The sequence below is a fragment of the Meleagris gallopavo genome, chromosome 6 (assembly GCF_000146605.3).
Source record: "Meleagris gallopavo isolate NT-WF06-2002-E0010 breed Aviagen turkey brand Nicholas breeding stock chromosome 6, Turkey_5.1, whole genome shotgun sequence".
NCBI classification, from domain to species: Eukaryota; Metazoa; Chordata; class Aves; order Galliformes; family Phasianidae; genus Meleagris; species Meleagris gallopavo.
In genome coordinates, this window is record NC_015016.2 from 47,791,566 (window position 1) to 47,819,340 (window position 27,775).

At 37.8% G+C, this 27,775-nt stretch overlaps 1 protein-coding gene across 1 annotated transcript in view; it reads right to left on the bottom strand.

Moving 5' to 3' along the window:
* The window catches only part of AMPH (amphiphysin), a 70,901-nt gene that overhangs the window by 15,689 nt on the left and 27,437 nt on the right, over positions 1-27,775 (bottom strand). The window contains 12 exon segments of the mRNA XM_031554059.1: positions 761-784; positions 3,930-4,037; positions 7,662-7,790; positions 9,230-9,345; positions 9,348-9,367; positions 12,155-12,237; positions 13,123-13,198; positions 15,019-15,104; positions 15,510-15,617; positions 16,854-16,949; positions 19,405-19,499; positions 25,597-25,651. Of these exon segments, the coding sequence (XP_031409919.1) occupies positions 761-784; positions 3,930-4,037; positions 7,662-7,790; positions 9,230-9,345; positions 9,348-9,367; positions 12,155-12,237; positions 13,123-13,198; positions 15,019-15,104; positions 15,510-15,617; positions 16,854-16,949; positions 19,405-19,499; positions 25,597-25,651 (996 nt within the window).

Here is a 27,775-nt window from a genome sequence, read left to right on the forward strand (position 1 = left end):
GCATACACAACTCTTTTTCAGACTTCTTTTAAACCATCGCAATAGAAAGAGACGAGCACTTAATACGCATCACATATGCTGTATGTTCACAAGACAGTGCTGCAAATCTAAATGCATGAGAAGCATCCACAGATTTCTGTGCTAGATGAATTTGCAAAAGGTCAAAAAAGGGTCTTTAAGGCTTTCTGTCAAGTCAACCCAACTATCCTCACCACACAAAGGCAAAAGAAAGCTCACAAAAATTATCTGTTTTCTTCCTGCAGATTATTGTATTTGAATAGACACCAGGAGGTGGAAGGAAGCATTTCTGCAGTTTCCTAAAGCAGCAGCTGCTTTTGTGAGCAACCCCAGTTCACTGTACGCAAACTATGAAAAGAACAAGTCAAATTCTCTCTTCACTCCCAAACTGTGAAAAAAGAGTTGCCCATTGGGTTAAAATCCTACTGGTTAAAGGAACTATGTCTTCAGATAATTAAGAGAGGTAGCTAGCACACATTCCTACACCCTAAAAACTATATAAGAATTTTGTTAGCCTAGATTTCAAACATGATTTACGTTTTGTAGACCAAGCAACAGTGATTCTTTTTTTCTGCTTGTTTTAATAGATCCCAGGTGGCTTCATATACTTTAAAGTACTCGTTATAGTCTGTAAATTCTTTATCTTGGCTTTTGGGGAAAGCGTTATAAATCTGAGTTCAGAGTATTACAAAATCAGATGCACAAAAATATTCCAGTTTACAATGATAAATGTCAGTCGTACCGTCCACAGATCCCATGGCAATGTCTGAAAAAAGGAGAAGAAAAAAGATGCTTTTAGAAAAATACTGTTCATATATTGTGTGTTTGATATGCTACATAACTAACATGAAAGAAGAACATATAAATGCACTTATTTATAATACATATATTTTATATTTGAGTGCATGTTTGCAGAATATGATTTTTGGGTAAGTAGGATGAGCAGTATGTGGTGGATTGTGGTATTCTCCACTTCAAAGCAGTAGTTGTTTTCCAGTGGACTCATACCACTGGCTATTTGAATAATAAATGCATTCTGAACTGGTGATTCTGTACGATGTTCAACAGGTGCAGGAATGCCCACAAGGAATAACTTTAAGAAGCTTACACAGGTCAGCATTTTTAGCCAGTAAAGAAAAGATTCTGCTATCCACTGAGAACAACTTATTCAAGTTCTTATATTCAAACACAAGAAAGGAAAACTGCAAAATTTTGGGGAAAGAAAACAAGAGTGTTGATCAATGTTTTCATTTTCTTGTCCAGTCTGTTAAATATTCAGTATTAATGACTTTTCAACAGAAGAGCTGAATGGACAGATGAAAGCAGAAAGTAGGTATGAGGTCTGTTTTTGAATGGTCTGAGATACTTTGAAACACATCTATTACATTCACATCTAAGTTAAAGTCCATGAAAGATAAAAACTAGTGACATTCATAAAATAAAACGTAAAATTGTTCCTGAAACATTTCCATATGTTAAATGTTACATCTAATACTCATAAAGAGAAAGGATTGCTGGATATATCTTAACTTTTTTTTTTTTTATGACTACAGAATGGCTCTCTGAACAACCCCTGCTTTCACTTTCACAAATAAAAGACACAGTAATAAATCATTACTCAAATTTACAACAAATTAACATCAATATCCATTTCTCATTGAGTTTAAGTCCAGGTGTGTGCTTCCTCTGTGTTGGTGTAATTCATAAGTGTACCTGCTTACTCTGGCATAACCTTGTTAGATGAACATCCAAACTTCAAGGCAAAAGAATAGCTCTTTTCTAATAGCCTTAACTGTTGCAAACTCCAAACATCCTACTGGGAAGGAGACTGCTCATTTTCATTTCTTCATTTTTCTTTCAGTGCTCACAAGACAAGAGGGAGGGAATATGATGAAGGAAAGGTGAAACAGACCATAGCTAGCAAAAGGAGGTGAGTGTCAGCCACATTTAGAAAGGACACTTCTGAGGCATTCATAGAACCAGAAAGCAAGTGAGGAAGGGCAGGCTAAGGCTCTCTTACTGTGATCTGATCACAGCAGCAGAGTAGTGGAGGGAAGTAGTTAAATGATCAATAGGGAAGTCAAGCCCGCCCTCCAAAGGCATCATGGCACAGACAACTCTTGCCTTCAGTTCACTGCTTCAGCACAGTTTTCTGAAGGAAAAATAACCACAACTGAGGCAAAACCAGTACACATATAGAAAGAACACTTCAGGCTGACTTAATCTCCCTGCACAGGGGCTCCAAATACTGCAGTCACAGACGTCAATCTGTCAGTGATCCCACTGCAGTGATGGTGTCATATCCAGTGGGACTGAAACTAGACGGTAGGGCTATCCTCTCTTTGTTAAAGATGTGGTGCTCTGACTCATCCATGCGCGCTTGTGGTTGTTAACCACTTTTTCTCATGTGTATTTGTTGAATGAAAGGTGAAAGAAGAAATGGAAGGTGCTCAGTGAATGCTTCCTGTGTACCCAGATGAAATCTTACAATGTACTCTTCTACATTTAATTACATTCAGTATTTCAAGGCACAGACGAACCTAAAACAATTTTTTTCCATTAAAACAATAAACTGCAATCTATATAGTATCATGTCAAGACAAACTGCCACCACAGTTAATTTTCTGGGAGGTTTAATTATTCCACTGCTCTCATCAGGTTTATTCAAGACAAGCTGAAATGGCAGAGTTAGCAAAGGCAAAGCTAGAATTTTCTGTCACTGCTGAGTGCCAAGAGATCATTTCCTTTCTTTTCTTGTTTCCAGAAAGCAAGAAAAATAACAAGATGCACAAAGCCTCTATGACAATTAAATACTCATAGCAAAGAACAATGAGAAACTTCCACTGATGTTTGGAGTGCTGACAGAGCACTGTTTTTCTAACAGTGCGTAACCCATTAGAGATCAGGGCAGATCTCATTATATAACTAGGACTGTATAACAAATAAGAAATTAATTAACCGAGATCAAGGGCTTCCTCAGCCTTAAAGCTCCTTGTTTGCTCACTCCTTTCCTAGTGCTGCATTACTGAACAGCTTATTAGTCTTCTCATGTCTTGCAGTACAAGCTAGGTTAGTGATAGCCAGAGGAATAATAGGTTTTGCTAACAGTGTGTTAATATTGCTTCCTTGTCTGTGTACAATGCAGAGCTCCAGCTCTGCTGGCCAGGGAAACTACCATAATATCAGCCCTAAGGATAGTGATTGTGAGTTCTAGATCTTAAAATAGCAGATGCCAGGTGCTTTAGGGCAAATCAAAGCAACTTTCATATGTGCTTCTTCTTCTTCTTTTTTTTTTTTTTTAATGTATTGCAGAGAGAAACTACCATGACAAATATTATTGTAGAAACAGAATTCTTTAACACAGCATCCTTCAAGGGAACATGCTATTTCATTCTTTCCATGAGATTAGGTCTGAAATAGATTTATGGAAGCAAAACACTCAGATCATATTCCTTGCTTGGTAAAGAAACTCCATCACAGCAAGAAATTGCGTGTTGACTCCATAAGACCTCGGTCCCCTGACATCTCTTTCCAGACATGAAATGTCAAAGCTGGGTCAGACAAAAACCTCAGGAAAAAAGGCATCAGAGGATTATAATATTAGCATGAATAGCTGTTTTAAGAATGGGGAGTAACGGCATGCCAAAGACAAGGCTGGTGTCCATGGTCCATGATGACCATTCTCACTGGCAGACATCTTGTTTTATCACCTATTTCCTCTTCTTTCAGTACATTATCAAGTACAGGGTTAGTGAAGGGGAAAGATAAATGTCTGACAAGAGCTTCTCAGGAAGATCAAGTGTTTCAGACACTGTAGACATACTGCTCTTTAGTACATCATGCAAACCTCTGCTAACAAACACAGGGCTTTGCATTTTTATGCTGTGCCTGTTTCAAAAGCAAAGAGATACCTGAGACATGGGTGAATGAGTTACTCCCGTTGATACAACCTCTGGCTTGAAAGGGTCGAAGTCCAGATCTAGCAAAGATTCCTCTTTCTTAGTTTCAGGAATTTCGTTCTGTTAGAAGAGAAAAAAAAACCCTCTCAAAAGTGGTCCCAGGAAATACAATATTGAAAGGTCCAAGAAAAACAAAAAAACAAAAAGCAAACAAGCAAACAAAAAAGAAACAAATTTTCAAGCTGCAAACAAGGATGGGAGGAAGCTCTGAAGACTTTCCTGAACTTTTAACCTTATTTTTATGAGCTTCATTTTTATGATGCCTTTGTTTTCTGCGTAGTGGACCCTTGCCTTTTCAGGCTAAACAAATTTTAGCCCTCTTGAAAAAGTGCCAAGTGTTCACTGTTTGACTGTGAAAGCCATTTTAAGTGCTCTAGTTAGACACCAAAATTGAAAAGCTGCATAAATTGTATCTAGTGTCCTTACATTTTAATGCGTGAATCTCTTCGCAATTACAAATACTACTCATAAGTCAATACAGGAGGACACAAATGCATTTGAATTAAATTTCAGTTCCGAACATAAATAAGAATTCAAATCTATTGGTGCACCTAGCACTAAACTGTAGGAAACATCTTATGTAACTAAATAAATCTTGGTACCTTGATCTGCTCTTACAAAACTGGATTACACAATAGAACCTTTTTTGTTTACAATTAATGAATTAATCAAGGCCTCTGAGGTCAGTGTAAATACCTACATTGGTTCAATGGACTACAGATCTTTCCCTTTGCAAATTAACCTAAGCAAATAATTACCACGCATCAATGCAAAATATTATTTTTAATCAGTGTGAAACTATAGCTGAGGTGTAATTATCACTAATGATAAGTATTCTGGGCACACATCTTAGTAACAAGGCTAATTCTGCCTACTGCTAGTTGTTCAGTGTTTATTAAACAGCAAGAGAAGCTTGCCTTCAATGTATAGCATATACAGGCCATAATGAGTCAGAGTGCTATTATGAAAAATGTTCAGATTGGAAATGGTACCAGTGGATATAATTTGTACACATACATTCATATGTAATCTCACAAAAGAAAAGTAAACAGAGTCAGACCAAAAGGGCACACAGTCCAAACTCCTGCCCCTGTCTATGGCTGAAGTGTGAAGCAGGGGAAGGCTGCAAGAATAGATCAGTCATAAGAACATCAATGCCAAGAAATAATTGGACTCCAATTACTCCGTTCTGAGCTGAAAATGGTTGTAGGGTGGGAGATTTGGGATTAAGGCAGGAGAGCAGCCCTGTGGAAAGGGATCTGAGGGTGCTGGTTGATGGCAAGTTGAATCTGAGCCAGCAGCGTGCCCTGACAGACCAAAGGCCAACCGTACCCAGGGGCTGTGCATCAGGGCCACTGCCAGCCCAGCGAGAGAAGGGCCTCACCTCGAGCAGTGTGGGCAGTTTGGGTGCCACAGTATAAGAAGGACATGAAACTGTTAAGAGAGCATCCAGAGAAGGGTGCAAAGATGGAGATGGGTTTAGAGGACAAAGTCTGTGAGAAGGAACTGAGGGGAGGCCTGATGGTGGCTGCAGCTCCTCACAGGGAGCGGAGGGCAGCGCTGAGCTCTGCTCTGTGTGACAGTGGCAGGGCTGAGGGAACGGCATGGAGCTGTACCAGGGGAAGGGCAGCTGGGGGTGAGGGAAAGGTTCTGCACTGAGATGGTGGTTGGGCACTGGAACTGGCTTATCAGGGCGGTGATAATGGCACCGAGTTGCTAAAGATAAAGGAGCTTTTGAACATTGCTCTTGGACATAGAGTTTGAATTTTGGGTGATGCTGTGTGGAGCCAGGAGCTGGACTCCACGATCCATGTGGGTTCCCTCCACCTCAGGGTATTCTATGATTCTATGAGACTTTAGGAGAAGGGAGTATAACTTTGCATGCCTTATTTTATATTCTTCCCTTGGCCTCTGTCTTTGTACACTGGTGATGACAGATAACTGGTATGATCTGCTGATGCTGGTGCTATGTTGTCACACTTTGAAAGGTCAAAACCAAAACAACCCTCCCCACCAGTAGCCTGTGATGTGCTCATTCTCCTATGTCTTTCATCTGATGTGTTCAGATTTTATCAAAACCGTCCTTGAGGCATTAGAATCATAGAATTGTTTTAGCTGGAAGGGACCCTTAAAGATCACCCAGTCCAACTCCCCTACAATGAACAGAGATATCTACAACCAGATCATGTTGAATGTATCCAAAGACAAGGCATCTACCACATGTCTGGGCAACCTATTCCAGTGCCTCACCACCCTTACCATTAAAACCTTTTTCCTTATATTCACTCTAAAGCTCCCCCCTTTTAGTTTGAAACCATTTCCCCTTGTCCTGTCACAACAGACCCTGCTGAAGAATCTGCCCCCTTTGTTCTTCTAGCCACCCTTTAGATACTGAAAGACTGCTCTCAGTCTCCCCAGAGCTTCTCTTCAGAATGAACAGCTCCAACTCTCTCAGCCTGTACTCACAGGAGAAGTGTTCCATCCCTTGGGTCATTTTCATGGCCCCAGTGATGTTGAGGCTTACGCTGCCAACCTTGTAACTCCTAAGAACTCCTATAACAATGATGAAACCAGATTGCAGCCCCCTTCCACAAGAGCCTGGCAGTGGCTGTGTTTATGCTTCCCAGTATGGGAGCTGCCATTAATTTGTTAATTGTGTGGGAACTTATTTATAAATAACTCTTTGTTCTTCCAAATATATACTTGTGGAATAGATGGCAGTGCCTTTTTGTCCTCTACAAACCACCTGCTCAAATTCTCTGAATTTTTTCTTTCATTGCTATGCCTACATTTTTGTGTGCTGTCAAAAGAATTAGTACAAAAACAATAATTTCTGTGAAAATAAAAATTTGTAAACACTCAGCGTAAGTTCTAGATCTGCATATTTCTCCACAGTCTATCAGACATAGGCTAGGATTTCTTGTTGTAGTTACCATAATATAAATGGCCTATTATTAAACAACCAATAATTACCATATCTGCATGAAAGCTGAAAAACTAAATGCAAATTATACATATTTATTTTACACAACTCTGGGTCTTGTTTGTTCTATGCAATTATTTTAAATTTCCTAGTTTAAAAATAATAAAATAAAAGTAATTCTGATCACTTTTTAGTTGCGTAACTAATGTTCCTATTAATCAAAACCAAACAAATGATGTATGTAGTTGGCATAGCCTTTTATACCTGCGAAGGGTTGATTAAACGCGTAAAGCTCTTTTTAAAAAAAACGCACACCCCAAATAGGTATATATTTAATAATTTTTATGGAAGAAACAGAAACAGACAAGAACAAGATGTTTGGGATTTAAAAAAAAAGGCATCTTAGGTTAACTTTCCCTTTGTGATGAAACCTGAATTTAGTTAAATATCAACTGTAGTTGCAATTCATAACATTTTTAGTCAAATATCTCACCAGGGAATCTCATTTCTCATTTGAAAAATCATTTTATTTTCCCACATGCTAGCAATTCTATGCCTTTAGAATGGTTATTCAAGACCTGTTGAAAGACAAAATATTATGTTTGTGGAGCTTTGAAGACAGTACAAAAGGGTCATTGCGTCCCTGCCTTCTACCAGAACTCTTTGCCTCCCTCTCTGTTGAGGTCAGCCATACACCCTTAGTATTGGAGAACTTCAGGTGATTGCCAGGTTGGACCCATACACCATCCTCTGAAGCTTACCTGTGATGGAGTTGTCACGTTGATTTCTGGGACAAAGTTGTCATCAAAGAGGTTAATGATGTTCTCCTGTTGCAACTCCTTTGTGGGTGTGAGCTTAGGCAGTGGTGGAACTGGAGGACCTTTCCTCAGCTAGACAGACAACAAAAATATCACAGACTAGTTCAGGGACAAATTAGAGACTTAAGTCTAAACAGCTTGAGTTAGATTTTTGTCTCTGCTACTTCCCCTTTAAAGTAGTAAAAACACATGGAATCAAAGGAACTTTTTGGCTGCTCATCATCAAGTGCCTTGAAAGAAACACTGCATGAAAAGCAAACCAACTCTATTTTTCAAACTCAAGTTTCAAGAATTCACACAAAAGCATTTATTAGATGAAATTTTTCTGCTCTGACAGGAATACAATGCTGTGCATTTTATTTCCTATGCAGCACACTGTTGGATGAGCAATACTGAACAGAACAAAGTCTTTTCAGCTTTTTTGCTTCTTAAAATCATTTCAGTAATCTTTGGGATTTTCTCCCTGCCTACCTGTTGCTATCTTTTAAAGCCTACTTAATGCTAAGAATATACCACTCCTATGAACCGCTGCACCTCAAAGTGCTTAGGTCACTAATTCCCTCTGCTCTCCAGAGATTCATGTAACTATGACAAATGTATTGCATGGATTAATACTGATCACTGGATATTTTTAAAATGATGTTAAAAAAAAAATAAAATAAAATTCCTCGGATGATGCAACATCAGTAAGACTAAACTGAGTTTTATTCAGTAAATGTTCAGCCTCTAGAACATCACAGTTTGGAAGACCAAAGAAAACAGGTATGCTCACATGTTTTCTAAATGCATAAAAATCAACACAGAAGCTATGCTCAATTTTGAAAACATCAGCAACATCAAGTCTTGTCTTCGATGTTTTCACGGAGTATCACATACAGTTCTCATGGTACATGCCCTCTCATGCCCTTCATGAAACTGACAAGTTCACTGATACTGGGAAGAACAGAAATGACTCCTGCATCATCAAATTTCTCAATTTAGTATTGGTAACAATTAATAAGCCTCTAATTATCAGTAATCATATCACAGCAGTATTTAAACTAGCTCTGTTATTTACTGTTTCAGATGGAAATCCATGTTGGCAGACCAGCAGTAATTGCTGGCTAGGTGTTTGTTTTTCCCCTGTAGTGAGTATGAATTTGAACAAGACTGACGGGGTATGTATTGAAATGTATTGAAATTCATGGGAGTTCTAGAAATGGATTTTTCAAGTTATCATTTCTGGGTCTTTAGAGACTATGCAAGTTTTTGAAATGTGTTTTGCTTAGGCAGAACAAATGCCTCCAGTTCACCTGAATTTTCCTCATTCTTCTTTATTAAAAAAAAAAACATTTTCTACCCATGCTTGAGACACAGAGATGAACACCCCCCCGCTGACCCACATAGAGCACAATGGAGCCAGTGGTCTCCTCACTGTTTCTCAGTCCATCCCTAGAATTAAAACACCACTGTATACATTATCTCAGCTTACTTCACAACAGGCCAGTCTCTTTTGTTGAGTTTCCACTTACCTGTGTGGGTGACTTAGGCCGGGCTGGTGCTGGAGATGCTGGTGCCAGCATGTGATTGGGACTAGCAGTAGGGCTAGGAAGGGGAGAGACCTCCTCTGGTGGTGATGGTGTTTTGCAATGCGGAGTGGACCTGAATCACTGGGCAAGAATCAAAGTAATGGTCAGGACATACACATTATGCTAATTTATTACCTTGGTAATTTGAATAGTTGAAAGCCAGTGAGCACAAAAGGTGATATACAGCGGAGATGAACCAGATCATTATATAATCACTAAAATTAAAACTGCAATTATATATAATCAAAATTCAGTGATCTATAGTTTCAAACAACATTTTAATTTTTGAGTGACCTTTATTTTTGGAACATCTACTGCATCTGTTTACCTGATTATTATAACTTGATGGAGACTCAATTCCTGCATTTTTCTTTTTTTTTTCTTCTAAATTTGAAATGATGTTTTATGTATAAGTTTGTAACCATCATAAAATGGGAGCTGGAATTACTGCCTTCATTTCACACAGTTCTCAAAATAAAAGGCTTTAAAGATAAAAAATCCCAGAAGATGACATGCCAATGAATAATGCAAATAACACTAAAAGCTCAGCAACTTCAGGAAGGTTTCAATAAACCAAAACACAAACGAGATTATTATATAGCTGTAACTATTTAGATGGGCAACTCACCACAACTATAAACAAGCAGTAGTCAAGAGACTTCAGCAGAGCTCTGCTGATACTAAGAAAAGATCTGATGAAGTCCTGTCCTGTAAAAGGATTTGTTCTTTCTGAGAAAGGACCTGATGCAAACACTGGGACATACTCAGCTACTCAGAAATGCTGAAAGCTTACAACTCAGGGAGGCTATAATCTACAGCATTCAACAGTCACAGTACTTGGTAAGAGAAGAGCGAGTCCTACACATATTTAGCAAGAACAGAAGCACTACATGATGGAGGGAACCACGCCATAAACATGTTCCTAACACAGGTGCAAGAAAAAATAATTCCTTGGAAAGGGCAAAGTTCACACTCACCACCTCTTTCTGTGGAAATATTAAAGAAGAAAAAATAAGCAGTTATTAAGAAATTTCTTTCCTAGGTACAATATTTGTCTTCAAGATAGAATATTCAGTAGCATATAAATTTTTAAGATGGTACTCTATTTTTATATGGTACTCTAAAGGAAAGATAATGTACTTGTCTAGTATCTATTTCTCACATATTTAAAAAGGAAAACTGTTTCATCTCAAAAAGGCTCATTCCTGAGTAATATTGTAGAGCACTATAAAAATAATAAAACTCAAAATTTGTCTTGAATCTCACGTAAGGCTCTGTGAACAATATACCAAAAATGCTACACTGTGTATGAGCTGTCAATTTCACAGAAACAAAAAAAGCAAACACAACAAACCACCACTTAGGGCTGATGACCTATAACTAAAACTTTCTCACTTGGGATGCAGCAGAGCTCAAATAAAAGAGTAACACAGTAAGTAAAAAAATTTTTAAAAGGCATTTTTAAATAAGGATGTTACAAAGCATTAATCTATGCCTAGTCATTTGCAGCTAGAATCCTATTATTTTTTTCTCACTGATGGGAAGAAAAATTCAGTGATAACAAGAACGTGTGCATGCTGGGCACAGTCTAAGAGATACATGTGGCCAAATACTTGTTTATTACAAAAATTACTTTAAGTTTCCAATATTATATCATTTTTTATCCCATAACAGTATTTTATGAATGTCTATGGGAGATGTAGCCATCCTACAGGGACTGGAAATGGTGCTAAATGAGGTGTCAGCTCAGGGAGTAAGTGTGTATGATCGCAGATTAACACTGAACTAATCCAATACGAAAATTTTGGACACATTCTTAATATCATAGTTCTATATTTTGCAGTAGGATGGAAGCTCAAATATTTTTTGTCCTTTTAAAATGAGATAAAAAGAAATATAGAAATGTCAGCCATATGTCTGAGGCAGATGTTGTGCTCTTGGACAGTCTTAATTGTTGCTAATGTGAGCCTGGCTTGAGGGCAAATTAACAGTAGCCATAACATTGTTCTGACTGCTTCTGGATGAGCTAGGATTGGCTTGAAATTTGGGACTTATGCATTCGCTCTAATTATCACTATGTTTTGATAATTTATAACTATACTTTTATAATTACAATCTTTTCTGCCTATCATTATTACAGTACTGAGATCAAATTCTGTCAGAAAGGCTTTGCTCTTTGCAAGTAAAAAAATCAGAAATAGTGCACTGGCTTCCAATGAACTTAAGAAAGCACTATCTGATTTTAAGCTTTCTTGGTTTTGCTTTTATTTTAAGGCAAGATTGCCCTTGGAAGTCATTAAAAATATGGCATTTCGTGACATTCATCTTACTTCGGCTTTTCAGCTTTTATGATATACTCAGATCATATTTCCTGACTTTTCCCCATGAGCAGAGGAGACAAAGCATTACGTAGAAAGGTCAAGATTCTCACCTAATCACACGCCTTTAGGTGCTAAAAACACATCTAATATTTCAAGGCCTTAAAAATATTCTGAGAGTTAAACTCAGAACATTACTCAGAATAAACTCACCGAAGGCTAACCACTTAAGAGTAAATGGACTACATACTAAGCAGGTGCAAACTGGTATTCTGTGCTACAATGAAATAGGGTAAATTGCAACAACAGAAAATATTGTCCTTTTTCTTTTTTAGAATGGAAAATAAGTAGGTGATGAAGAAAATTCTGCAGCTTCACTTATGTTGAAAACAGCAACAACCAAGGGTACTTTCATCTACCCTCTTGAAAGAAGAAACCCAGTAACTGGGTTGTATGGCAAACACTATATATTATGTAGGTGCTTACTTCACGTGCTGAAATCCACAAATCTTACTGCAATGCAATTCACTAAAATAAGAACCAAAGTCACCTTGGTGCCCCTTGAATGGTGAAGGCCTTGTCTGCATGCTGATCTCCCAGCTTCGTCATCACTTCATACAGTTTGTGACATAGCTGAGAAAATAAAACACTTGTCTGAGTTTAGATGAAGCATTACAGCTGTGATTAAAAACATAGCTGATAAATCCGGTCTGGTTACTGCTCTCATTTCTTTAAAATTGTAAATAGTTCCTTCCAAAAATAAGCAGTGCTATACATAACAAAAGTCTAAGTGGAAACCTATTGAAATGCATAGAAATGCTCTCAAAGATAACAGTTTTTTAAAAAAACTGGTTTTCAGAGAACAAGTTTCTAAATGTGACTTAGTGCTGTCAGCTTTCTGATAGAGAAATGTGTAGCAGAGATGATTCCTGCTCTCCCCTCAAAAGCCTGATCTCAACTTGCATGGGACTTTGGTCAAACAAGTTTTCCATGCCACTTGGCTTCCTGTAAGTTAATAGGTTATATAGATAACACACTCCCAATTAGTAAGGTATTTAATGCATTCAAAAGATCCTTATTGAAACTGCGTATTTGCCTATAGTGACAGATCTAATGTTGCATTTCTGACAATGGATGTAATGGCCCTGAAGGGTATAATTGACACATTTCTCATGTACTGATTAAAGCAATGAGATGCTTAGCAATTGGGTGTGGAAAAATGCTGTAGGCAAAGTGTGCTAGGAAGAATGGAGAAGATATTAAAATAAAAATGTATTTTAATGTTGCAGTAATAGCATTATTGTTGCTACTATATTATGGACCATTTACTAAGATTGCATGGGTTCTTAAGGAGAGTACAAAAAAGGCAAGTAGGAACCAATACGAAGATTATAGTACAAATCTGGATCTAGGGCAACTTTTGATCTGCTGCTGCTAGTTTTTTATTGCTGTGTTACATTTGTTTGCTGTTATGCATAGCACATACTCCATTATACATGAGACATTCATTTTACTTACTAAAGCTATTTCCTTGTGAAACTTGGCTTCAAGGCTGGATACATTTTTGAAGGTGTTCACATAAAAGCCAACTCGCCTATGGAAGATGGCACAAGGAAAGGAGAAAGAGAATAAAGAATGGGGATAGCAGAGACACAAAAGAAAGTGAATTAGTTTTTTTCCAGACCACAAGCAGAATCCTTGACTACTGTTCTCAGCAAAGCATAACACTGGGTTGAACATCAAAACTTCAAACTTATTGTTCCTTACTATTTCTGTTTGTGTTTCACACTGCATAGAGCAATCGAGTTGCAAGTAGCCCACAGCAGAGGACTTCAGTTTGTTTAAGTGCATCTAAGTGATGCTGGGTGTGTTTTGGGACAGCTATAAGGTATACCTCCCAGGGGTAGATGTCTCATGCTCAGTCTACCCTAATGAAACCAATCCTGAAATATACGCAGATGAAAGAAATTAATTTCTAATACAGACATTTTTCCACGTGCATTCAAAAATCTGCCTTCTCAGGGTGAGTGTTTGTATGTCCTCCATACATTTTAAAAGTAAGGGGCGCTGCCTTAGGTTATGGATTATTCTTTCTCCTATTTAAAAACTTTCAAGCGCAATTTCTCCAAGCTTTTACTAGCCAAAATCATCTTTGGCATAAGAATAAGATTGCAGTATGTCAACACAATGAATCTTTTTCTTCCTGAATTACTGTGATATTTAAAAATATGACCATGAAAGCATTTGCTATCTAAAGCACAGTTTCTAAACTATGCATATTACTCAAATTAAATTTTATCTTTCTCTGAGAGAAGTTAGTGGGCAATATATATTAAAATAAGAGGGCCTTTACTCTAAATAATATGCAGTTTTATCTTTTGCAAGCCCGTAAAACAAGCATCGCAAAGAGCAAAGAAGTTTTTCAGCCTGAACTAGGCAGAAACACAGCAGGAGAACTCTCTAGTGATCTCAAATTTAACAGGAATTAATTTAGAAGGCAGAGAAGACAAAGTATACATCAGTAATTCACAACATAATTTCACTCCAGACTGCCATTCGTTAAAGGACACGGTGCACTAATGAGATGCTTATTTCCATATTGTCTTTGTTCTCCTGCTCATTTTGTGTGCAATTTCTGTATAAATGCAGTCCATAGGTACACATCCCAAACGGATGATCAATTCCATCGAGTGCCTTTACATCAAGAACATATTCAGTGCAAAACTATGAAATAATTATATGAAATAATATATATTTATATATATATTATATTTTATATATATATAAATATTATATAAACTATGAAGTAATTATAATTAAATATTGCTTTTCCTTTCTTACACTACTTCGGTAGTATTTTTTAGAAGACTGGAAACAACAGTTGCCATTAAATCTTTATACCTTTGTAAATGTCTTTGCTTTAACACATTTTACAGAGAAAATGACCTATAAATAAACTAATTGCAAATCTTCTGGAACAGTGTGTGACTGCTCTATATGGTTGCTCTATATATTTGAACCTTTATCAACAAGTGGCACTTTTTTTTTGTTGAAAGGATCAGGTATCTAGCATCACGGTTTCTGAGAAGGGTGATGGAAGCAGTGGGTTTGAGTCATGATTTGCCATTTTGTGCTCTGCCAGAGTTCTTTATCCAGAAAAAATGAAATATTTTTTGCACCTTATAACAAAATGTGACAAAGAATTTTAAGTACTGAGATATACTGAAAGAAATAAGCATAAGTACTTTTACAAGAAATATAATAATTTTCAATCATTATAAGGCATTTTGCTGTAATGATTTCAAAAGATGACAGATAGAATTTCAAAGACTTTCTAGCAGCTTGTTAAAATCCCCTCATTCCCTTTCCTTAGTCTCCCCTTAGGCCTCTAAGGCAATATCTGCCGAGGCTTACCGTGACCACAGAGATGGCAATTCTTCTTGCAAATCAGTGTTAAACTCTTCAAACACTTTCTGTGCTTTCTGAAACTCTTCTTCTGCCTAAAACAAAAACAGAGTGACTTCTCCTATCACTGTAATACAGAGTAAAACCTGGAAAAACTGTTTCTGTCACAAAGTGGGATTTTTTTTTTTTTTTGGTGACTCAATTTGAATTTTTATTGACAAAGTATGTAATTTAGTCACAGATAACAAAGGCCAACACAGGGCTTGCTGTCTCCTAAATCGCATCAAAAGATAAAGTTTTAGGAGTGAGTCAAACAGGACTCACTCCTAAAATCAGCTGTGTTCCCTTCCCATCCACCAAAATACTTAAAACGCTTCTATCCTTAAGGATAATCTCTCACTAGTTCTGAAAGAGGAAAAAGAAGAGAAACTTCATGCTAAGTCTCTGCACAGAACTGGAGTTCTCAAAGTCATCAGCCAGCATCCTTTCCAGTGCACTACCTTGGTAATCCTGCCTTCGTCTTTTCTTTTGGAGCTCTGCAGGGCTTCTAGATGATGCCTTGCACTGTCGTAGTCCACTAGCTTTCTGCTTCGTTTTGCAATACGTGTCTGCACAGAGATAAAAACGAAAGTCAGTACAATTCACTTCTTTTTCAAGTTATTTTGCCTATGTAGTCATTTAACATAACAGTACCAATTCTCCTTCGTCTGCCATTCAATACCAGCTTACTATAATGTCACTAAAGAACACTGGCATGCAAAAAGAGAGAAACTAACACTCTTATTTTAAAGAAGAAATATGTATACAGATGGTTTGAAAGGCTGTTCTGTGGGTGTGGTGAGGTAACAATGTTATGCAAGACTTATCTCATTCTCCAGAATAAGTGGACCTGTTAAACTCATGGTAACACTGTCCTTTTACCTTATATATAGTGTGCAAATTTAATGAATAGTTAACAGAGTGTTTTTAGAGTAGAAAAAATTTTTAAAATGTAGTTCTCAATACAGTTGCTCTGGTGCAGAAGTTAGATATAATATAGAAGGAACTTTTAACATGAAAAAAATGTCCTCCGTTACAAGCTGGCTTTACAAAGTTCCATATTACAAGTGAGTTTTTCAGGCTGATGTAGCAGCCTGTCTGAAATTGAGTATCAGTAACATAGGGATTTTTTTTCCTGATGTAAATAGCAAAGGAAATGGCTGTAGGATAACTGACTGATTCTAAATCCCCACAAAGAATTTCCAGTTTTGTCCATATAGTGACATGAAAATACAAATGCTTCTACCTCACACTTCTAATGAATCTTTATCCTCATTTAACAACCATCTCCTTGAACTCTACACCAGGAATGATCGGTGAGAAGCTAGAATCCGAATTAACAGTACCACAAAATTTTACTGCAGCTAATTACAAGCCAGGAACCATAATGTAGTTAAGAGAAAGTTATTTAGATACCCACAGGTGTATCTAGTCAATAACAAAAGGCCTGCTTTTCATGTTATCATTTGTCTGGCATTTTAACAGCTGAAGAACTTGATTTGTCCCTGTGAAAGTCAGTGAGAATTGTCTCATAGCAAATAAAAATGGAACAGGAAAAAACATTGTAAATTTTTGTTTGTAGGCTAATTTACATACAAATCCTACAGCATGAAAATTATTTTGGAAAATGAGTGCAGACGGATGCCAAAGATTAGTTTACATAACAAGACTGGGTTCACTGCAGAAACAAATGACCCTCCCCATTTTTGTGTTTGTGTGTGAAATCTAATTCTATGTTTATTTTATGACTCAACAGTGACTGGTGATATTTACAAATTCTCCATTGTAGGTAAGCATTACTGTACTTTGATATCAGGAAATTGTCCTAGATATGTATCCAAAGTCAACAACGACCCATCCACAAGTTTTTGATGGAAGTCTTCCCAAAGTTCATCACATTTCTGTAAAGACAGATTGAAAGAGAGAAAAAAAAAAAATGCGCTTAATAGTTTAATTCCACTTCAAAAGTAGGGGAAATACACCCATAAATGGTAAATATTAATATTTCTGAAGTTTTAAAGTGTTCTTTTTATGGCAATTCTTCAGAATGCAGCTATAAAGTAAACAAAAAATTGCAACTTGGTATTGCAAGCTTTAATTAATAGCAAAAAAGAAGTGCTAGTTCAAAAATTAGGGTTTTTTTCCCCCCATTTTTTCAGATAGTAAATGTTTTGTGAAAATAAGGGTATCATGTATTCAAGGTCTTCCTCAAGATTTCAGATTCCTGAGGATTACCGCTGCCGAATCTGAAGTGGCCGTAGCATGGAGTGTGCTCACTGATGATAAACTTTCCTTACAGAGAAAGGAAGGACAACTAAAAAAGTAAATAAAAGAAAAAAGTGAGATTCTGATCAGCAAGTTTTTCTAAGCTTAGTTTGGGGTTTGAAATTTGGATTGTCCTGTGTGGAGCAGGGAGATGGGCTCAGTGATCCTTGCAGGGAGATGGGCTCAGTGATCCTTGAGGGTCCCTTTCAACTTAGGATACTCTATGATTTTTAAAATAAAACTTGTGGAGATTCACTCTAAGAAAGGTCCGTAGTTCTACCCCATAACCTTTGTGCCATTAAGGTGCATCTGATGAAATGTCTGGTTTACAGACTGAACTCTACCTCCCACTGCTAGAAAACTGGCATTACAGATCTGAAAGTTACCAACAAGCAGAACAAACAAATCAATCCCAGAAGCTATAGCAATTTTCCCCAGTCCTCTTTGCAGCTTCTGGGCAGCTCTCCTTGGTAGCTTTCAGTTTTTTAAGAACATGTTAGCGCAGCTGATGTGACAAGGAACCCAGGGACAGTTGGATGCAATTCCTTGCCAAAAGCAAAATCCTATTACATAGGTACAAAGGTCTCCAGGTCCTGGATTCTCAGCTAAGCAAGTCATTAGCATGTGTTAAACATCCTGTTCCCCTTCTCTCTTTGCACATTTCAAAATTTTCCTTTGATGGGAGGGAGGCTAAAGGGGGCTATTATCCTCAAGTCAAGTCCAAAAGCTATTCCCTGGTGTTTACTTTATCGTGAACCACCACAGGGCACATTGCAAATGCTGTGTGATGTCAGCATTCCACTCATTTTCTATACCCTAATAGAGTCTCTAAGGGATTATCACAATCTATTAATCATACTTATAAAATACCTCATTTATTAAGGCAATATATAATCATGGTGGTGTACAGAATAGCACAGCATTAGATGGTAGAAAGCAACCATGAGTCCTGTGTGTTTGCATCTTGTTGGTATGTATGTTAGACAAATTAAGATTATGGAGGTTTTCTGAAAGCTAATGGGACCAAAAACATTGGTCCTTTAGGCCATCATCTTTCCTTCCAGGCAGAACTAGGTCATTTTGATGGACCCCTCTTTGAATAATTATTTATATCTGACTGCACAAATAAGCCGTTCTTATTCCAGGTTGAGAGGTGCATAAATTTGCACTTCTGGTCATACTGGGAGAAATCCAGAAGCAACAATTTTGTAATATTGCCCACATGAGTCCCTTATTAAGATGATAGATCTGTCATTTATCCTTATACTTATTAGAGACAACACAAAATTTTGGTCCTTGCATGTGCGATTACAAATTTCTGAGTGTAAAATCTAATAGTCTGCAGACACACAGTGAAGTGCTACAGCAAGATGCAGTAGCAAATCATCCAGCCATTTAATCTAAGTGGATATAAATGACGTGGTATCTCTTCTTACATGTTTGGACATTGAGTGTTTTTAAAATCAAAAATATGTCATGCCTTCAATAGCAGGAAAAGGTAGAAGAAGCCACAGACAAGAAAGCAATCATTCAGCCGATTTGGGAAGACTGCTTTATCTTCCAGTTTCTTGTTTATCATATTATCCAGGAGGCCTTGCACACTGAACATCACATGATTTAAAGTTACGTTGGTAATGTTTAGAGCTTTCTTGTCACTACCAGCACTTCTGCTGACAGAATTCCCTCAGAATTAAGGATTTTTACTTAAGCAATTGAAAGTACCTCATGTTAGACTCCCTCATGTCTTCTAGAAAAGCCTGTATTTCTCTAATCATTGGAGGAAGCTAGACAAGGCTGTAGAGAGTAGCACAAACTGGTCCATCAGATGCTATGAGGACCAATTCTGGTCATGGTAATGCTGACCTCAGAAGGAGCTTATGCCAACTACTTCATAAAACTGACAATGCAAATAGGGCTTCTAGTAAGGAGGAGGTACACTTCACAAGATCAATAATTTCTATGCTCAGAAAATTTGATTTCTCACACAATATAGAAGTAAGGGAGATTTCAGATGTACTCTTCTACTTGATAGCTCAGATGAATCAATTTGCAGTGGAAATACTACTTCTTTCATCTGGCTACATATCTTACCTCACCAATCATTTTCACATCTTCTCGTCCATACCAGTCTGGCTCATACACTTCATGGAGAGACTCGGTAAGCTTTTTTGAGGCATCTTGCATCCCTGTAATTAAACAGAAAAAGGAATACGTAGGTGCAAACTACAAGAAATAGTTGATAAATAGCTTCATTTTAATCTATGTGTACTCACTATACTATTCCCTCTGGCATGCTTAGAATGCAATTTTCAAGAGCTGAAACAAAACCTTTATGATCAATCAACTCACCCAGGCTAGTGAAAATCTCCTTCATGTCAGAATTATCCCATATTTATGGATGAGAAAAATCCTATTAGATTAGGAATTTCATTTGCTGTTCTGAAATAAATCTATTGGAACATGAAAACAACATGGAGGGTTGTCCTGTCCCTGAAGACATTTAATACCTACTTGAAAGACCATCACAGAGAAGCCAAACAAATAGCAGCATGTCTGATTATTCTCAGCTCTTCCATCCTACAGGATAGTTTCCTAGCTTGTCCACAATGAGTCCATGTCTGCCTGCGTGCAAGATGAAGCATTTCCAGGGCTGGGTGATTAAATGGTAGAGATTTATGGGAACTGCTGTATCTGATCTCATATAAGACTCTAAGTTCAGGATCAGTAACTTTAAAATGACAATTTTGTTTCAACTTCTTTACGAAGTCTAAACGGTGACTACTAAATATTTTTCACAGAATCACAGCACGTCAGGGTTTGGAAGGGACCTCAAAAGATCATCTAGTCCAATCCCCCTGCCGGAGCAGGAACACCAAGATTAGGTCATCCAGAAACGTGTCCAGCTGGGTTTTGAATGTTTCCAGAGAACACCCCACAACCTCTCTCTGGGCAGCCTGTAAATTTTTGTCCTGGCATTACCTTTAAGCAAAAACTAAAAATTACTCCAAGTCTGTTCGTTGCAGCACATCTGTGCTTTCTTGAAAATATCTCCAGTGTTATTCATAGAATTGCTTGCTCAGGTTGGAACAGAACTTAAAGATCATCAAGTCCAACTGCAACAGTAGTTTTTTAATCCGATTTTCAGATTAAACTGCTAAGTGGCAAGATTTAGTGTCAATAGCTCTGTTTTCTTCACAAATAAATATTTAGGAGCAGAAGATAATTCACTTGGAACTTGTATGTCTAGAGGAGCAGTTTTGACATTGTCAGTTGCTATTCCAACAAGCACTCCAAAACACACATTCAGGATACGAGAGGAAAGTAAATGCAAGACTGCACACTTCCTAATGTAGAAATGGTAGGAAAAAAGAGTATGGAAAATGTTGTAAGTAGACGGCTGTCCCTCAAGGGAGGGAAGGGGGGAGAATACTTACAAAGAAAGGGAACCATGAGTTCAGATGGTACAGATTTTCAGCCCTTAATCAAATGGTGCTCTGCCAAACTGGAATATTTAATTTTTTTCAGGGGTTTTGGTGGAGGTGCTTCTGAACGACAGAACTCAGCTTGAAGAATTTGTACAACATAAGGATTTAAGACACATTTCTTCCTTCTCTTCTTTGTGGTAAATATTAAGAATAATTTGTCAAGTGCTCGGAAAGAATTACTGAACAGAGGTGTTTTTTTTTTTGTTTGTTTTATTTTTTCTCTTTTGTATGGCAGATTACACTAAAACACAGATAACATATTTTTTCCCAGAGAGCACTCATAAAAAATCTTTTTTAATGTCACTATGAATTAACAAACTCAGGAGGTGAGGCAAAAGCAGCACAGTATTAAGAAGGCTGTGCTCTGTCCACTCAGGGCAAACACACAAGCTAGGAAGGTCTGCACATCCCTGCACATCACCTGATCCTTTCTGATACCTGAACTTCTGCCCTTCAGGACGCTGCACTCTAAATCTGCAGCTTATGTTCTGGTGGCAGCCTGCTAGCACAGCTTTCCCCTAATCTCTCCTGCAATCTGCATTCAGCTCAGTCATGGGCTTGCCTTGCGTAGAGCACCTTTACATACACAAGCTTTGTTAAATACTTCGTTATTTGATAAATACTACAGCACTGGAGCATGTATCTCTTAGGAGAACAAGTAAAAGACACTTAACAGCCCTTTCTTGAGGGACATCAGCTTACACCAACTTCTACATTTCCTTCACTTCTGAGAATCTGCAGGCTTTCAGTCAAGCATATTCCCTGCAAAAAGCATCAGACAAATCCAGCTGCAGTGTGAAGCAGATGCACATAGCAACATTTGTCTCCCTTGGTCAGAAAGCTTCAGTATGAAATTCCCAAAGGACAAGATCACCCAGGCTACTATTTTCCTACTAAATCTATACTGTGCTTACTACTATTTCTCAAAGGAATGCAGAGGTGAGTACTAACTCAGTGCCTTCTCATTCTTTTTTGTGCCTACAGGTATAAACTTACAACGTTCAAAGAATTTTTCATTTTGGCTGACTTTCACATTGAATATTTCTTACACACAGATACCTTTTATGTATTAATCACCACTAAAGTTAAGAGGATTAGTGTCATCCATAGACTGCAGGCTGTCTCTCTCTGCTGTTTTCAGCTGCAGTCACTGAGAAAGATAAATTGTTTAGAGCAAGTCATGAAGGCACTATGAAATGTGAAAATATTTTTTACTGCTGGTGAACACTTAGAATTTTATATTTAATATCAACTGTTTCATTAAGTACTACTTCTTGATAATTAAATCACTTAATAACCAGAAATAATTGAATCATTCAGGAAAAAATGATGCTAAATAATTCCATTGCTGAAGTTTGAGACACTTGAGTGAAATATTATCTCTTTCTTTGGAAAAGAGCCTCTGTTCCTGGACTCCTAGAGGCACGATATGCAGTAGGGATCCTCAGAGGATGTATGTACAGGTGTTCCCATCAGTGCCCTAGGGATGGAAGAGAGCAGGTGACTTTCCTATCACAGTTCCAACATACTCAAGTTCCCGTGGAGACTGAGATTGGCCTGGGAACCCATGCTAATTTCAGGACCAAAATACTGTGGCATCTCTTCATGTCCCGGCAGGGAAATCTAGGCAGGATTAAGGAGAAAATTCCATTTTCCTAAATAAACAAAGCATCTTATTCTGGCTTTATATTTTAATATTTTATTATTTGAGTGGAGAAGAGAACATTATGTAAGGTTCTCCAAGGAAATGGTCTTGCCATTTTTGCTCATTTCTCATTAGAATTTTCACTAGAACAACTCAATCACTTCATAATTCATTGCTAAACTTCGCAGAAAGATGATGAATAGTTTTATTACTTCCCAAGAAAAAAAATGATTGATTTTAAGATTTGTCTGAAGGATATCTGTAATTTTGTCAGCCACAGACTGACAACTAGGTAGTAAAACTGCTTACAGCCCTTCAGAATCTCCACTTCTCTCCCTATAAACCAGTTACTACTTTACATTACATCAAGCTACTTGAAAAATACTCTATTTTATGAAGCAGGATTCCTTTCCACCTCTGTCAGCTTGTTAACTTCAGGCAAATCCCGGGATATATCTACTCATCTGCGCTTGTACTTGCAAAGAGCTTATGGTAGAAACTGGGAGGCTGATTTAGGGTTTCTTCAACTACAAGCCTGTAAAACTTCTGAAATCTCCTACAGCTCTAAAAAGCACAAAAAAGTATCATGGAGTAGAGAATCCAGATGCACGTTGCCAAGGAGATAGGAAGAGGCAAAGACTGAGGCATGAGATGACTACAGCTACGGGAGGTAGCACACAGCTTTGTCAGTACAAACACAACTGATGCGTAGCAGACACGAAACTACCATGCAGGTTAAATAAAGTAGCACATATAAACCACTCAGATTTACAACAGCTTCATTCTATGCTTCCACTGGGTCCTTAAGTAACAAGTAGTAAAGGCAAGACTGAACTGAGACTAAGAAGCGCATCTGAGTTACGGATGGAGTCTGAATACAGCAAAAATTCTGTTTAAGAATGTGTGCTAATAAACCCCAGAAAATGTTAGATAGATTAGAACAAAGGGGTAAAGGGCTCTACGAAGGCTCCTTTGCTTAAATTTTGGACAGATCTTACACTTTCAGTTTCCAATATTCAGTCACTCAAAAGTCACGCTGCAAAATGGCAATTTTTACTAGAGCTGACAACATTCCAGCTTCATAAAATGCATTTAATTGGAGAAAGGTTAGCTATTTTGCCATTCTTTGAAACACTCTAAAATGAACCCTATAAAGTGAAATGCTTTTCTTCCATCTGTAAGAACACAAAGATGCATTTATATGATCAACCTCCTTCCCTGCAAAATGAACTCCTGATCACAGTGTACTTTCAAAGCCCAGATGTCCTTTATACTGAAATACCACTCAGGACCTGAATATCTGTAGTGGAGGTTCCTATGCTTTTCTGAGTAGACACCTCAAAATTTTTGATGGTGTCTATTCTTGAAAGAATAGCAATTGTAGATATTTTCCAATTATCTCTGCCACCCAAAATCTGAAGGGGTTTTCACCGCTGAGCTCATAAGCTTTGAGGATGCCCCAGAGCTGTGTATCAAGGAGTGCTGCCCTGGGCTGTTGTCCCAATTTCCAGCAGAAATGCGTTCCAGCATATGTGCCAAAGATGATCACCAGTGGCTTGTTGGCTTTGGAGAACAACATTTTTAGGCTGTTATGAGCTGCTTATGACTGGGTCTTTTTTAGGACAGAAAGATAACAAGGTGTTAGCAAGCACTTTACATTCCCAGGGAGAAAGACATTTTCAAATATGATCTTACAGGCTGTGAGAAGAGAAAGATGGGGAACAGAAAAGCACAGCTAAAAAGGCAAAACTTGCACAGTGAAAAAATTCACATGAAGTTAAAAGTAAAACTCGGTGGAAAGAATAGCCCACTATAGAGTAAGCCAGCAAAAGGATCACTAATGCACAAAGTGCGAGGGCAAGAAGAGAGTCAGAGAAAAAGAACATGAAATGTGGGGAGGAAGGTTGTTGTCACCAACATGGAAATTGAAGCAGCATGTAAACAGTCAGCCTACATGACAGAGAAGCCATCTGGCCAAACAGCCTCATCACACGGCTTCTGGCTATGCATACATCTGATAATGTGTGTGGGGAATGGAATGACAGAAAAATTAGAATATAAAATCAGTGTCCAATGGGTCCCAAATAAATGAAGAATGTTGAAATTCCTTTCAACCTCCTTCCACCAAAAAAAACCCCACCAAAACCGAACACTGTGTAAATCCCTACAAGGAGAATTACCTCTTGTCTGGTACAGGCTTTCCCTTTTCCAGCCCATGCAGCAAATAATAGAAAATCAAAGATATTAAGCTACTGCTTTGCTCTCCATCCTACACTTCCCATGGAAAGGAGCTTCTCTGCTTGTTAATGGCTTCCACAGATGTCGGAACTGGTTTATAACATTTTTCCCGCAGGACTGGGGTCAGGCTAAAAATAAGTATGCATACAGATTTTCTTTATTTATCTCAAGAAGTTATTAACGAATCTACAAATGTCACAAACTCTTATTCCTTTTCATTTAGGACCTTGCTTCCATCTCCTCTGAAAATTAGTGGGATGACAGAGAACAATTGCTGTGTATAGTACTAAATTGAGTATGCTGGATTTATGAGCATCCACTAGGATTTAAACAGCTCTTTACTTATTCTCTGATATTTAATCACTGAGCTTCTGTTACTTGGATCTTTATTATTAAGAGATCACATCCTATTTTCAATTAAAAAAAATATAATTTTGAAAAAAAAATAAAAAATAGATCCATCAGTCAGAAGCTAACAAGAAATCACAACGTCTTAGGGAACACGAATTCAGAAAGAGAAGACCTATCATCCAAATAGTAACACCAGGAAATGTAAGGAAACCTGGAAACCTGCGAGGGATCTCTTGCTTTGCATGGAGTATTTTGTACTATAGCATTTAAAAGATGAGTAATGTATAGATTTTGTTGGGGCTCCAGGCGGCAGATTTGCACACAAAGGACAGTTGAGAATAAGCCATGAGTGCAAGACTATGTATGCACATGAGTTGTCATCAGAAGAAGCAGAAACTCTAGCAACAGATTAAACAGCCCATGCCAGATCCAAAACAGAAAAGTAGATTATTAATGACTAAAGCAGTTGTACTTGTCCTTGCCTTTGTATATCTTAAATAGGAATATTTATCTCAATTTTATCAAATTTGCTTCATGAAAACAACTTAAAACATAAAAACTCACCTTTAATGGCTGCTAAATATCCTCTCAGCTCTCTCTGGAGCCTGGAACCCTCTGCCTGGAAAAGAAAACGAACAGATAAGAAAGACATCTAGTAAGTAAAAAAGACATTACAGTTATGTTATTGCAAATAAGTTTCAGTTACATTTTACACAGATACAGTATGCCAGACTTACAAAAAAAAGAGCTGGAATTGCTTCCTGATGAATAGTGTTACATGATGTAAGTATGTAAGATGCAACTAACAGGCCACCAAATGTATTCCGTATGCTAAAATTTCTGGTTTTGTTTTACCAGTTACTTGGATGGAGAAGAATTCCAGTCAAAGAACAACAGATATATTTTACAGCTGCAGTCTACTTCAAGTCAACCTGGCTAATGTCCTCAGAAGGACAAAGAAGTATAACCAAGAACACTGTCCTCCCTTTTGAAACCACTCAAAACGAGGCCATACTAGATTTACAGAAAGTCCATGCCCTTACATACATGGCTTATTATTTTTTGAACAGTATTCCAGATGTTGTAATACTTTGCAAGCATATAGCTCCTAAAAAAACCAGTAGTGTTAGTAATTACGTTTAGTTTGGCTACAGCAGTTTGCAGTGAAGTCTCAACTGTTTCTTTGGCAAATGCATCAAAAGGATCTTTCTTTATCTGATACCAATAGTCTTTTAAAAACTCAAGACTAAAGGGCAGAAAACAGACTGCTCTACTTCATCTCTGACTGCATCGCAATTTGGACTTCACAACTCATAGGATTAAAAGTAAATTCTGTACTAAACTATAGCACATAACTTCACTGCTACAAAGCTGCCCTCCAGGACACTCTCAGAAGTCTGACGATTTTGGAAACCATCTATGCTTATTACCTATCAATATCCTTAAAAGTGCTCATTTAAGTGCTCAGAATCTATAAGAACATCATCCCGCAGTCACATTTTCTCACATACAGCTACGCCATATGGAATCAGCTGCAAAATATGAGCGATGGCTTGGGAATTTTTTCTCATGTTTTTCATGTGAGAGTTAGACCTCAAAAGGATGTGTGTGTGAATACAACAGGAGGCAGAGTCTCAACTGGTATGAACTGTTGTGACTCTACCGAAGCCAAAGGACTTCTGATGTCAGTAGAGCACTTATCATTAGTGCCAGCAATGGTCAGGGCATTCAGAGGCAGAGAATCGTAACAAACTCAGATTGAAAGTGATCATCTTGGTCTTTCTCAAAAAATACTCACTTGCACAGACTGCACGCACATTGCAACACACAGGTTACATATGTGCCAACTCACTTGCCTGTCCCTGTCTACAGGGAAATGAAGGCCTTTATATCTGAGAATCAAATGTCCCTAGCTTGCAATGTACCAGAAGAGAGCACATGCTTTACAGCCTTGGAAATACTAGATCAGGAAAAGGCACTTATGGATTTTACAAAATGAAGGCAGCTTTCACACTAATTTTATCTCTAGAAAAACTTTTTAAACCTAAATTAATTAATCAGTTAAATTCCGAACACAGGAAAAGACCCATCAGGATGATGTTAGGGAAGATGTAGAGTGATGGTAAAAGCACAGGAGTGCCCACTCATCTGCCTTTGGTTTAGGACTACTTTCGGTGCTCCAAGGAAAGGCAAACCCTTCCCTTGCTTCAGGACTGGAGTTGCACATCAAGGAAGGGGTCAGACAGGTACTGGTTGCAGTAATCAGGGAATTAAACCCCAGATTTAATGGTTTACAACACAACAGAGAGTAAGTTTTAAGAGCAGTGGTATCTCGATATTGTGTCCCTTATGAAAATATACACACATACATCTTCATATTGGTTAGTAAAAAGTACCATCCTCACAAGTAGCAGCACATGTTATTGTCCTATGTAACACTGTAACATCCTAATGCACTGCGGAGGCAATCTTTTCTCTACTTCTTTCCATGCTGGAAAGGGAGGCAGAGAGGTGGCAGAAGTCGACACTGACAGGGAGGAAAGGAGATGACTGAGTTTCTCACTGGAAGACGTGAAGATGGGTATCTGTAAGCACACAACAGAAAGAAGAGGAAGCTCTCCTTTCGTACATGGCATTCTCCTTCTGGGAAGATACCTTGTGCTTTGGAATCATGCAAAGGCACAGAATTATCTTTCCAATTTGTATGTTCTCTAGCATGAATGCTTTTATAGCCTCTTGTGAA